This window comes from Echeneis naucrates, chromosome 4 (assembly GCF_900963305.1).
Source record: "Echeneis naucrates chromosome 4, fEcheNa1.1, whole genome shotgun sequence".
NCBI lineage: Eukaryota > Metazoa > Chordata > Actinopteri > Carangiformes > Echeneidae > Echeneis > Echeneis naucrates.
The window spans coordinates 17,414,141-17,427,513 of record NC_042514.1 but is presented as its reverse complement, the minus strand read 5'-3'; the positions used below and the strand labels follow the sequence as shown (position 1 = coordinate 17,427,513).

General features: G+C 42.5%; 1 protein-coding gene across 4 annotated transcripts in view; it reads left to right on the top strand.

Moving 5' to 3' along the window:
* tie1 (tyrosine kinase with immunoglobulin-like and EGF-like domains 1) overlaps positions 1-11,482 on the top strand; it is an 84,157-nt gene extending 72,675 nt beyond the window's left edge. For 3 of the 4 annotated variants that reach the window (XM_029501059.1, XM_029501058.1, XM_029501057.1), the window contains 17 exons: positions 154-299; positions 908-1,052; positions 1,191-1,349; positions 2,105-2,245; positions 3,020-3,322; positions 3,624-3,914; positions 4,489-4,682; positions 4,818-4,964; positions 5,076-5,139; positions 5,320-5,430; positions 7,336-7,526; positions 7,856-7,969; positions 8,492-8,562; positions 9,542-9,582; positions 9,920-10,016; positions 10,140-10,239; positions 10,510-11,482. In XM_029501059.1, the coding sequence (XP_029356919.1) occupies positions 154-299; positions 908-1,052; positions 1,191-1,349; positions 2,105-2,245; positions 3,020-3,322; positions 3,624-3,914; positions 4,489-4,682; positions 4,818-4,964; positions 5,076-5,139; positions 5,320-5,430; positions 7,336-7,526; positions 7,856-7,969; positions 8,492-8,562; positions 9,542-9,582; positions 9,920-10,016; positions 10,140-10,239; positions 10,510-10,581 (2,387 nt within the window). In that variant the 3' untranslated portion in view covers positions 10,582-11,482. The remainder of the gene's footprint in view (positions 1-153; positions 300-907; positions 1,053-1,190; positions 1,350-2,104; positions 2,246-3,019; positions 3,323-3,623; positions 3,915-4,488; positions 4,683-4,817; positions 4,965-5,075; positions 5,140-5,319; positions 5,431-7,335; positions 7,527-7,855; positions 7,970-8,491; positions 8,563-9,541; positions 9,583-9,919; positions 10,017-10,139; positions 10,240-10,509) is intronic. The other variant, XM_029501060.1, reaches the window with a different exon arrangement.
* The last annotated feature ends 1,891 nt before the right edge of the window (positions 11,483-13,373 follow it).

Below are 13,373 nucleotides of genomic sequence, written 5' to 3'. Positions count from 1 at the left end.
GAGAAAGTGTCTGCATCTGAAACAGTCAAATTGTATTTCCTGTTTCTCCATGTACAAGCTAAACATCTTTCCTGCCATATCACGATCTCCGGTCACTGCCCCACCTGGACCATCTTCTCTCACTTTCTGTTCCATGCCCTTCTCCCTTTCCAGACCGGGCTCCCCAGATCTTGGACCTGGATAGTAATTTAGAGTGGAATCTCAACTCCAACCCCAAGATCCTTTGCTCAGCCACAGGAAACCCCCTGCCCAGCCACAACAGTATTGAGCTGCGAAAGCTGGATAGCACTGTGCTCAAGGTAGGAGGTGCAGCAGTCGCTTATAAAATTCCTGCCAAATTACCATATCATATAACAAGTAGCAGTAAAACTTTTAATTACTGAATATATAAAAATCCAATCTAATTTCATTAGATGTGATTGAAACCAAGATCTATGTGTCATTCACAAAACGCAGCAATCGAAGGCCGTATATTTAAGTTCTATGACTTAAATTAGTAAATAAGTGCTAATGATGATGAAATCTGCTATTATAAAAAGTCAATAAAGCAACTCATCAATATACAGTTAAGCTGAGTTTTACCTCATAAATGGTGTTTAAAGGGCTGAGTTAAGTCTTGAAGAAGTCAACAACACAATGGCCTGCCCAGATAAAGCTGTATCACTGAACAGTTACCACATGCTGCTTATAAGCACACGGTCAGTTTTTGTGTTATTCTTTCTGTGCTGTTTCCTCGATAATAGAAACAATCTGATAAAAACATTTCCCTTAGGAAAAGAGACATTCCTTATAGTGAGGATATACTTACAAAAATAGAACAAAGAAAACAAAAATAGACGCAGGAAATGTAAATATATTTCTCATTGTACATTGCTTTGCTGTTGTGTGTTATGTATTTTGCTCTCAGGCCTCCCGCACTGTCATTGAATCCAATAAGAGCACAGCCCTGTTTGAGATCTCTCGCCTGAGTGCTCAACAAAGTGGATTGTGGGAGTGCAGGGTGTTCACCAATGGAGGCCAAGACTCTCGCAAGTTCAACCTCACCATTAAAGGTCTGTCTGGGTAGATCCTAAATAATATTCAGAGAGGGAAAGATAACAGTGTTATTGTGATTTCCAGTGGGCAGTGAGTGCATACCACAGCAGCAAATCTCAAATTTGTGAATGAAATCTTTTCCTGTGCCCACTCAGAGCCGCCGGTGCCCACCACAGCTCCCAAACTGCTGGAAAGGAGGAGTAAGCAGCTGCTTGTGATGCCAGTGGACTCCCATCGAGGAGATGGCCCCATTGTGTCCACCAGGCTTCTTTACAAGCCTGTTGAGAATGGGGATTCTTGGTCCTCCATTATAGGTAAGCAGGCAGAGATGTAATCCTTCATCCAACCTCAACTTTTATTTAGTGAAAATATCCTCATCACAGGGCAGCACAGCGATAGGTGGTAGTGGTTAGCGCTGTCGCCCCACAATAAGAAGGTCACAGGTTCAGTTCCTGGCCTGGGGCCTTTCTGTGCGGAGTTTCCATGTTCTCTACGTGCCTGCGTTGGTTTCCTCACACTGTCCAAAGACATCATGTTTGGGTTGATTGGTGACTCTAAATTGTTCGTAGGTGTGAGTGTTTGTTGGTCTCTGTGATGGACTGGCAACATGGAACATTGGCTGGGATTGGCTCCAGCACCACCCACGACCCGGAAACGGAAAAGCGGTAGAGGATGGATGGATGCTCATCACAAGATTATTTTGACATTCTTTTTTATTGCTCAGCAGAATCAAAAGCACAAATTTCCTGAACCAGTCATTATTGCGATTTCAACATACTGGAAGATCAGCTAAGGTCACAGGGAGAGAGAAATCATTGCTCAAATTCAAACAAATTCTAAACGGAAAAGCTGGCAGAGACAGAGCATGAATGAGACCATACTTGAAACAAACTACCCGAGTTTCTTCTACACCACACTATGAAACCTCAGCATTATGCAAAATTGTATATGTATTTTCTCTGTATTTATTGTACTTTAATTTATGTTTTAAGAAAAATGCTTTTGTTAATTATAAGGCCTATGTAAAGGCTTTGTGTCATCAGCTATTCTAACATCCACATTATCTCAGTCTATAGCGACAAGGAGCCCATTACGCTGATGAACCTGGAGCCTTCAACACGCTATCGAGTCCGTGTCCAGCTTAGTCGTCCTGGAGAAGGAGGAGAAGGGGACCCAGGGCCAGAGGCCATCATGGAGACTGATTGTCCCGGTAAGACCTACTAATAACTGAACTGTCCAGTTCAGAAGGAAAAAGCAAATATTGTACACGACTGTATTTATCTGGATGCCTTTCCTGAGAGCAAATGTCTATATTCATGATCACTGTGTTTTAACTACTGGTTAGAGTAATGGTGAAGTCTTATCACTTTTGGGGAGCTGTTGCTTTGGTCATGCCTAAAGGAACTACTTTTCTGGTGCATTCAAATTATCTGTGGCCACTGACTGTAAAATTAAGAACAAGTGGGTGCAAGCAACCTGTATTTAAATGCCAGATACTTTGAATGCATTCCTCAATGTTTGTGGTGCAGATGGAGAGAGCATGTCAGGGAGTACGATGGTGGAAAAAACATAAATAGGAAAGTGTCTGTTGTGGAGTTAAACAGTGCAACAGTCTGTTTGACTCTTTGGCAATGTGTGACTAGCTCCATGTGTAAAATCTGTTGAAAGTGAGCATTGTTCACTTGCACAACTACAAACAATCTATAATAGTATCAAGATGAGGAAAGAGAGGCGAATCTGTGACATGGAAAAAAGGTCCATGTGCTGGACTCAAGCCGAGGATGTGACGGTCATCTGGTATGCATCCTGAAATTGACCACAGAGCAATTTAAGAGCATCAGTAAGTGACGATAGGTTTGGTTTGAGGCCGTGGTTGCCGTAGCAAACCAAAATTCTGTTATTTCGTCAGTTTGACTTAATGAGCAGGATTTAAACAAGGAGCTGCTAGTCCCCTCAGCTCACAGTGTGTTGTCTGTCACTGCAGAGCCCACAGTTCAGCCTGAGATTGACAGCAGTTCAGTGGAAGCCCGTAATTCCACTGTACGCTGGCGACTGCCTGCCAACAGTGGCATTAATGCCGGCACTGCCAGTGGCTTTTTAGTGCAGCTCTTCGGGCCACCGCCCTACAATGAAAAACTGCTGGAGGAGACCACTCTGCTTAATGTGCTTTCCACCAAGTTCCACAATCTGGAGTACCAGCAAGACTACACCGTGGTGGTGCGGCTCATCAACTGTGGCAGCCAGGGGCCACCATCCAGGCCCTTCCTCTTCCGCATCAACAGCCAGGGTAACTAAAACCTCTGCTGTTGGTTAAGATCAAGTTGTTAGATAAATTGTACCTACAGTGGTTTGTTGTTTTATCTGCTATGTTATAGACTCAAGTGATCTGTCAGTTTGTTTGGTGACTCTCTCTCTCCCTGCCCACAAACTTAGTAGACAGTAGTAACAGTTTTGGAACAGATCCAGCGAATCTAAAGCTTCCCCACAATTGGAAAGCCTCTTGATGATGAGCATTGATTTAATAAAGAACAGAGAGTAACAGAGTTACAGTTGGTGACCTAAACAGTGACAATTTCCTTGTGTCTCAGGCCCATCGTCTCCACGCAACGTCGAAGCCTGGCCTCTGTCCATGTCGGCCATTCAGGTGAGGTGGCAACCTCCCAGAGACCCCAATGGAGGCATCATTAAATACATTATAGAGTACCAGCCAGTCGGCCAGGGCAGTCCACTCCCTTGGGTGGACACAGACGACGGGAACAAGACTACCAAAGATGTGACGGCACTGAATGGCAGCACGGTCTACCAATTCAGAGTGAGGGCTTTCTCCAAAGTACCCGGAGAGTGGAGCAAGTTTGTTCAGGCAGCGACAAAAGGGGATGGTAAGTGGGAGTTGGTCGTCTCCTCAACCAGCTTCATTCTGTATTCCTACAGCAGGAGCTGATATTGTGTAAACTGAATTAATGACGTTGTGGCATTTACCATTAAGGATCAGAGTTTCTTCACTACACACTTGGAGTTCCACACATCTGCCTGAAATAGCTCTCCCAATAGACCATTCAAATTCACAGGACAGTTTTCTAATTATATGATATTTGGAAACTATATTTGGGATATCAGACCAGAAAAGTTCAAGGAAACTTTGTTGGAAGCCTTTTCTCATTGGAGTTGGCACACAAGGGCAGCAGTAGTAAAGTAAATCTTATTTGCTCATCTTTTCAAAAGGAATGATGAAGTAGTTCAGCATACTGGTTTTTGCGGATGTAAATATATTTTCCTTCCAAGCTAAGAATAGCTCCCAGTGAAAAATTTCAACTTCACTTGAGGTCATGATGTGCTTTTCCCAGGTGGTGCTGAATCAGACCACCCACAAAGAGACAAGGATTTACTCATGATGATAGTAAATCCTATCAATCTGTCTACCCCCGTGTTCCTACTTGGTTTCTTCCCCCGTAGGCCTTCAGAATTTAACCCCGACCACCAGCGGTGTGGCAGGGAGCCCTCCGGGGGACAGTTACCAGCTGTTGGTGGCAGTGGTGGGCTCAGTGACTGTTACGTGCGTCACTATCCTTCTGGCACTTCTGGCTCTTTTTTTCATCCGCAAGACTCTGCTCAACCGTCGACGCACATTCACCTACCAGTCTGGATCAGTAAGACCAGGGTTTTTTTTTTTTTTTCTTTTCCATCACAATTTTTCTGGTTCATGGCAGAACAAATGTGTTTGGAAAATCCTGTTTTAATACAGTTGTGTTTACTACGGTGCTGAAGGCTGTTTATATTCTCAGGGTGAGGAAACTATTCTGCAGTTTAACTCAGGCACTCTGACGCTGACTCGGAGGCCCAAGCCCACCCCAGAGCCCCTCACCTATCCAATCCTTGAGTGGCAGGACATTAAGTTTGAAGATGTCATAGGAGAGGGCAACTTTGGACAGGTATTTGAGTGTGATTCTACTTTCTGAAATTTTTAAATAGCTTCTCCTGTGGTTCCCCTTCTTTATGTTTCAAGAAAAATGTAAGTTAACATCGGCCTCTTTTTAAATCAGGTCATCAAAGCCATGATCAAGAAGGACGGTAACAAGATGAGTGCAGCCATCAAGATGCTGAAAGGTAATTCTTGGACACCTTTATTCAAGAACTCATTTATTTCCACAGAGATGTACAGATATCTCATATAAAAGCATGGAGCAAATATATTCCCAGCGCAGTGCATTGCCTGACTGATGTGAAAATTTAATTTCCAAGACGCTGTTTTGTCTAATAATGCCGCATGTGCTGATCTTCCTACAGAGTTTGCCTCAGAGAATGACCACAGAGACTTTGCAGGGGAACTTGAGGTGCTGTGTAAACTAGGCCAGCATCCAAACATCATCAACCTCATTGGGGCCTGTGAGAACAGAGGTGAGTCAGCGACACCTAGTGGATGTTTTAGATATTGATTTATTCCTAAATTGTTGGGAGTTGAAGAAATATTGACAGGCAGCGCTGTATCCATCCGAAGCTGTGAATTAAGCGTCATGCAAATGGCTGCCTGTAGGCTCCATGTCCTCCCTTGAAGTCTTACGTGCAAGCCTCATCATTAGCCTCCTGTATATTTCATCAGACATATGAGGGATAATGGCGGAATTTGCCAAAATGGTTTCCAGAAAGTTATAAGTGTTAAAAATCTTCTATAATCTGAATATACATTGGGTAAACATCCTACATAAATGGAACATTATGTACACAACACAACACTTGAACAAGTTAAATTACTCTCACTGGAGAACTAAACAGATACTCCTGTCCTATCTGATCTTCTGTCATCTGGACCTGGAAATCCCATGACCTTGTCCAGTCTAAATAATCCCAGTCTGCCAGAAGCATTTTACACGATCACATTTGTTTCATTTGTACATCTGCCTCATAAGCAAACTGCTGTGGCATGTATTTATGTCTTTGTATAAGGTTTCCTTGGCCCTAGTTCTTACAGTGAAGTATCAGTTTCCTCCAGCTACGTGGCTGACGGCTTCTCCAGTGAATTATTCAATTGCCTGTGTTTGATCAAAGGCTGATACCATGTGAGAGAGGAAGTCCAGTATGGAAAGTACATCAGTGAGGCCATTAAAAAAAACAAATCAGCTTTGCCTGACTAATACAGCGTGTCTCCACACTGGTCTCAATTTCAAGTAGCACCAACTCTAAAAGGCCCTTATCTGCCATGTTTATATCTGTTGTTTAACGTCTTAGAATCTTCATCAGTCAAGCACAAAATTAAAAATATGCTTTGAGGTTGAAATAGAAATGAATTTTTATGATAGAGTAATGAAACGGTGGGAATAAATTCAGCAAATTCTAATGGAAGAAGTGAAGAAGGAAAGCAATGAGGAAGCAAGGACTGAATACAGTTTGTATGTACTTAGGGTGATTCCTCAGGGAGAGGCTGTCGAAGTATTTTAAGGCAAAAGAAAAATTAACGTTTAGGAAAGGTAAGGAAATAAACATGGCAGACATTAAACACTCAGATTTCAAGGGGAGCAAAAGATTCAAACACAAAATTGGCAAAAGACCTCAGGTTAGAAATTATAACAGAAAATATTAACTTAAAATAATAAGACCTTGGTCTGCTCAGCTACATGACAAACATTTACTACATGACAAAAAAGAAGGTAAAACTGCTGTGTATTTTAAAATTTGCAAGAATTCATGTAGAGTATTTCACTGAACTATATGTTCATTTGAAGCAAAGAGTTGATTTTGGAAAACATTTAAAGCGGGAAACACAGCACGTACTAATTGACACAACCTTTTGTGGCTCAAAAGTGACATCATTAGGTTAGGTTCTGAACTTGTCTGTCCAGTTCCCTGTTATTCTTTCCTTCCACATACAATACCAAGTAAATGTGTCAGGACTCTCCCTGGTTTTGCTGAAAGCGCCATGAGAACCATCCAACAATCACAACTGCCTCATGACCTGTGAGAGCCATGAAAATGACATCAAATACCAAAGGCTCAACCATCTGCTTGAGGTCGGGGAGGATTTCATGAAAGGCCAAGTCCACCCCTGTCAGAACTGTCGATGGCCACGGCTCTTTTTGGGTGTAACTTTCTGGGCTATTGTAGATAGGCCAGCAAAAGGTCTGGAAGAAGAAGACATTCTCATCGCGATGGCTTGGCTGAACTACCAACAGCTTGAGTAGATAGAAGTTTTAATTAGCAGGACGACACCAGGATTCCCATAACATTTCTAACCATCATCATACCAGATGGTTACAATGCCAACATGGAGAATGTGGTAACCCCCCACCGTCCCTCTGTCTTCTCCAGGTTACCTGTACATTGCCATCGAATATGCTCCTTACGGTAACCTGCTAGACTTTCTGAGGAAGAGTCGGGTGCTGGAGACTGACCCTGCCTTTGCCAAAGAGCATGGCACTGCCTCCACCCTCACATCCCAACAGCTGCTGCAGTTTGCTGTCGACGTGGCTACTGGTATGCACTACCTAAGTGACAAACAGGTAGGAGGAGCGTGTGTGTGTGTGTGTGCGTGCAAAGTTCTCATCTTTTAGCGCTTACAACAGCCTTTTCATCAGCATTCGCTACTTTGAAAAAGCTTGTTTGTGTCGTTCATCCATGAAGATTGATATTTCATTCCTTGCTTATTATATACAATCCAGATTTACAAAGCATGTTACTGCACTGCTGAAACAAACAAAACAAACTAAATTTGCTTGATATATTGGAGCTAATAATCCTTACTATGTCTCTATGTAGAGGATTCATGCATTAGGCCTGGTGTTGTTACTCGTAAAAGTAAGTCTCCTTCCTTTCACTCTCTTGGTGTTAGTTCATCCACAGGGACTTGGCAGCCAGGAATGTTCTTGTAGGAGACAACCTTGTGGCGAAGATAGCAGACTTTGGCCTGTCCCGCGGTGAGGAAGTTTACGTTAAAAAGACAATGGTGAGTAATGAGGTCATTCACAGCTTGCAAAAAAGTCAGATTTTGTTTTGGTTCTGTCAGTGGACCCTCTGAATGCTTTTATTTCATGTGCAAACATTTCTCACAGGATGTGGAAAAGTTTTAAAGTCTGTGTGTGAAATAGCAAGATACTAATCGGTTGATCAGATTGCACAGACAGATGGTTAGGAGAGGATTACTGCACATACATTTGCTACACTACAGTCATTTTAGCTTAATGCTTGTAATTCGTATATACCAAATTTAAATGCAATTCAAAAACTCAAGAAGAAAGTTGAGATTTAGTTTTTTATCTGGTCACTGTTCCCAGAAAGCACTGGGTGCTTGACAACAGATCTCCTGTCTCAGACTATAAATATCAGGCAATATCAGGATCTCCATTGTCTCCATCTTATGTCACCATATCAACAATCTGTCATTTTATTGCCATTATATATTTTCTTCTTGAGGCTGTATGTCGTGACACATGAGGGTGAAAGGTTAACATGTTTGCTTGGCTTTTAGGGGAGGCTACCTGTGCGATGGATGGCTATTGAATCCCTGAACTACAGCGTGTATACCACCAAGAGTGATGTGTGAGTTACAGCTTGAGCACGACTTTTAAACTAACATTGGGTTACTGCACTCACTGCAGCAGGTATGAGAATATTTGAATATTTCTCACAGATGGCGCTTCAGTGCCTGTATCTGAAACTGCTGCACCTGCATGCAAAAAATATTTTGGAGCACTCTGTGTGTGCAATGAGTGTCATGGCAGATTTTGAAAACATTGGTTAAGTGGTTAATGAAAACTTCCTGAGTCAGATAGGTACCGTGTGTTGATAATCATTGGCCACTAATCAAACTTATCATCATAAGTCTTCACTCCCGTTTCATCTGTTCATCTGTAGCTTTAGCTCTACTACAACCTTTTTCATGTGCAAGTCGAGTTTTTGTTTTGTTCCTCACCATAGAGAACAACAAATCAATCCTCCTGTCACTGGTAGAGTGCTATTAGTGTGCTGTGTTACTGATAAGCACAGCCAGGAAGCCTTGGGTACAACTTAATAGGCAGACTTAGACGTTGGACTGTCAACTAGGGCCCTATTTATACACAGCAGAAAAAAGCTGCAGGAGCAGAAGACAGCTAACGGAAGAGGCGTGTGAAGGCTGCCTGTAGGGTCAAAGAGATTTTAAAGATAACTAAACGCGTGTTTGGGTGAGACAGAGAACAAAATGTGAGGCAGGGTGAAACAGAGAAGATGCTGTCTGCTCTTCTAATCTACCACACAGAATGTGGCACAGTGATGTTTTTCTTGGAATTCAGTCGCTAATCAGAATGCAGGAACAATGGTGGTTTTGGGGCTTTTGCTGAAAATGTTCTGACGGTATTATTCATTTTTCAATGAGAGGAGATCAGGCGATTTTATATATGCGACATCAGCTGTTTTAATGTTTATATTAACACAAATGATCAACAAAGGGATTCCCAGGTGACGCTGAGTCAAGTATTATAACACTATTAGATTTTATTCCATCTTCTAACAAACGCCATCTTTGTATCTCCTCTCCCAGGTGGTCTTTTGGTGTTCTTTTATGGGAAATTGTGAGCTTGGGTAAGTGAGCAAGTAACCTGAAGTGAACCTGTCGGCCTTCCGTTCAAAAACGTTGCTATTACTCTTGTGTAAATTTGTAATACTGAACAACTTATCTACACAGTAACAGACCAGCAACAACATTTAGGTATAATGTTTAACAGTTAAAGAGCAGTTCTTAAGAGCTCTGCAGACCTTGACTTTGAAAACTTGATGTTTTGTTTTGCATGATCACATTTGGTAATGTTTAGATTCCTGCAAATACGACAATGACGATGCTTATCAGGACGTGGCCTACACCCATCACCAAGTACATGATGAGAAAACACTTTGACCTTATTTCATTTCTGTGTCTAAGGTGGCACACCATATTGTGGAATGACGTGTGCGGAGCTTTATGAAAAACTGCCACAAGGATACAGGATGGAGAAACCCAAAAACTGTGATGATGAGGTGTAAGTGTTCAGCATCTTGTACCTAATCATTATAATGATTTGCTCACCCCCCCCCCCACCATCCCCGACTTCTTTTCTATTATATCGTAGTCATATTCAATTATGTTTTCTCTTCCATGCCAGCTATGAGCTGATGAAACAGTGCTGGAGAGATCGACCTTATGAGAGACCTCCCTTCTCCCAAATCTCAGTCCAGCTCAACAGGATGCAGGAGGCCAGGAAGGTAAATACTTGATTCACATCATGCTGCCAAACAGGGAAGAATAGAAAAATGTCCTGTTTTTTTTCCATTTGAGACAAAATCATTCCAAGGGGGACAGTTAATTGGTATCACAGTATTAGGGTTGCAAACATTTTGGTGATATATTTGTTGTTCTTGTGGAATATAATTTTCTACATTATTCGACATTTCTGTTTATTTTCAAAAATCCACAAATAGTAAAAAAAAAAGTAAATAAAGAAAGAAATCATAAGCTGCCCCTCTATCTTCCAGGCTTATGTGAATATGGCCCTCTTTGAGAACTTCACCTATGCTGGGATAGATGCCACAGCTGAGGAGGCCTGACTACCAGCCCCCCCAGACCCTAGCATGCCGCATAGCCCCAAGAGGAAGTCGCGAGGATGGTCGCCACGCTACTGCCACCTTCCTGCAGACCAACGTCGAGACAGAAGGACCCGGCACTCTTCCAAAACCGCCCAGTTATAAAGAGAGGACTGTGAAAGGACACTGTGCGGAGTTTGGTGATATCAGAGGGATTAGGTAAAGTGGAGTTTCGCTGGGCTGGGATGGAGTGAACCTTTTGGGAAATGACACTACATTGTACCCGTTGGTATAAAAAAGGTTACAGTGTTGGACCCTTATCTCTGTGTATTGAGGGAAGTGGCTAATAAGGAGCTATGTGACTTGCAGAAACACCACAGGGTCTGTGGGGTGTCAATGCTGGACTTTACTTTCTCTTTATTATTCTAAATGGAGACGGACATCATTACATGAATATGATATTAAAAGATACAGCGTGACTCACAAACGTTCAGGTTCTCAGACTGTCAGAAAAGAACAGACGTTCAATGTAGCACTTAAAACCAGCCTCATTCATACAGTCTATCTCTTTTAGTATTTGCTTGTCACTGCCATGTGAATGTAACTACTATTGTACATATTTTGTGTCTTTTTTTTTTTAAAGAATATATAGATGTATCAAAGTCTCCTATTCAAATGTCCTGTTAAAGATGAATAGAAATGCAAAGAGTAGACAGCAAGAGAGGATCAGCGTGTTGTCTGGAAAATGCCACTAATAAGGAGCTCTACCAGCTGCCACCATTATAGTTTACCTTGAACATTATGCAACCTAATGCCTTGTATGGTATATATCCACCACATAAAAATGTACAGTATATTTTCATTAACTGGTTCCTTGAATAAAGCTTTTGTGTGATGACTGGACTCATCACCACAAGAGAGTTTACAGTGATGACAATGACTACGGCAAAGATTCCCATTGTTGTGTTTGTTTTGATGATGATGCTATTGTTGTTCATCATGACCCTCTCGCGAGTGAGCGTGGTGGGAAACCACAGGCCAGGCTACTGAGGGGCCACAGTGCCCTTGGAGAGTTCAGGAACACTGATCTCTGCAGCTGCACTGAGCTGATCTGTCACTGAGTTTCCTCCAAAAACTAACCGCAGGCTCAGACCTGTCTGTCACACACGGTCTGAGTGGACCAGCTTCCTGATGACTCCGGCACATGGACACCAGCTATATAACACGCATTTGTAAAAAGGGAACAAGTGTGCAGTGCAATTCATCTTGAGTCCCACGTCTGTAAACCTATACTAATTCCAAATTATTAGCTGCATCGAAATATAACAATACACTTTGATACAAGAGTCATGCAACGCGTCCCAACTTCATAACGTTTCTAATCTTCAGTTTTTCTCGAAATGTGTTTTTAAAGAGGTGTTGATAATTTTGAGAGAACACTGTTGTTGAATCGTATAGTATGATACAGAAAAGTATTTTTGTCACTGACACAGGACAGGTTAGCAAAATAATGAAAACACAGCATTCAATGGCACCACCAACTGTAGTCTCCGACCTTCATCTTACATTTGAAAGGGACAACAAGGGACAACAAGGGACACCAGTGACAAAAGGAAGTAGCGAACCACTCTAATGGCCTAGGAAGCAGTTTTCAATATTTTCTAGGAAATGTTAGTGCAGTGAGCAATAGGAGCACAGATATAGAGAAGTGGATTCCTCAGCTTCCACCTGAGAAACATTAGGAAAATCAGAAACCTCCTTTCTCAGGATGATGCAGAAAAACTAGGCCATGCATTTGTAACTTCTAGGCTGGACTACTGTAACTCATTACTATCTGGATGACCAAACAAATCTCTAAAAGGCCTTCAGTTGATTCAGAACGCTGCTGCACGAATATTAACAGGAACTAGGAAAAGAGATCACATCTCTCCCGTGTTAGCTGCTCTTCATTGGCTGCCAGTAAAATATAGAGTAGAATTCAAAATCCTTCTTTTAACATATAAAGCTCTTAATGGCCAAGCTCCATCGTATCTCAGAGAGCTCATAGTTCCTTACTGTCCTAGAAGGCCACTCTGCTCTCTAGATGGAGGTTTATTTGTGGTTCCTGGAGTCTCCAAGAGTAAATCTGGAGGCAGATCGTTCAGTTATCAGGCTCCTCTTCTATGGAACCAACTTCCATTATTGGTCCGGGGGGCGGACTCTTTAGTAACTTTCAAGACCAGGCTCAAAACTTTCCTGTATGACAGAGCTTATAGTTAAAAAGTTAAAGTCCTCTACTCTTTAGCTATGCTGCTGTAGGCCTAGGCTGCTGGGGGAAGGACTGAGCTTCTCTCTCTCTCTCTCTCTCTCTCTCTCTCACCCTCTCCTTCTTTCTCTCTCCCTCCGTCTCGTTCACTCTCCTTTTCTCCCCCCTTGCATGCGTTGATAAGAACCATCCTTCTTAAAAAACACAGTTTCACCCAGTTTTAAGCATTTAAACTGGATTTACTAACCACGTTCTGCCAAAGTCTCTGTCTCTCCCAGTTCCTCTCCTCTCTCTCCCTGTCCTCATCCTGCAGGTGGTGACTCATCACCATCCCATGTTCCTGCAACACCTGCTGGTCCCATATTTCATGAATTCTGTATTACAGCTCAACTCCATGAACTTCATGCAGCAACATGTTCCTGCCTACACCCCCCCCTCCAATGCCTGTCTCACTCTCTCTCTCTCTCTCTCTCTCCCTCTCTCAACCCAACCGGTCGAGGCAGATGGTTTCCCCCCCTGAGCCTGGTTCTGCTCGAGGTTTCTGCCTCTTAAAGGAAGTTTTTCCTTGCCA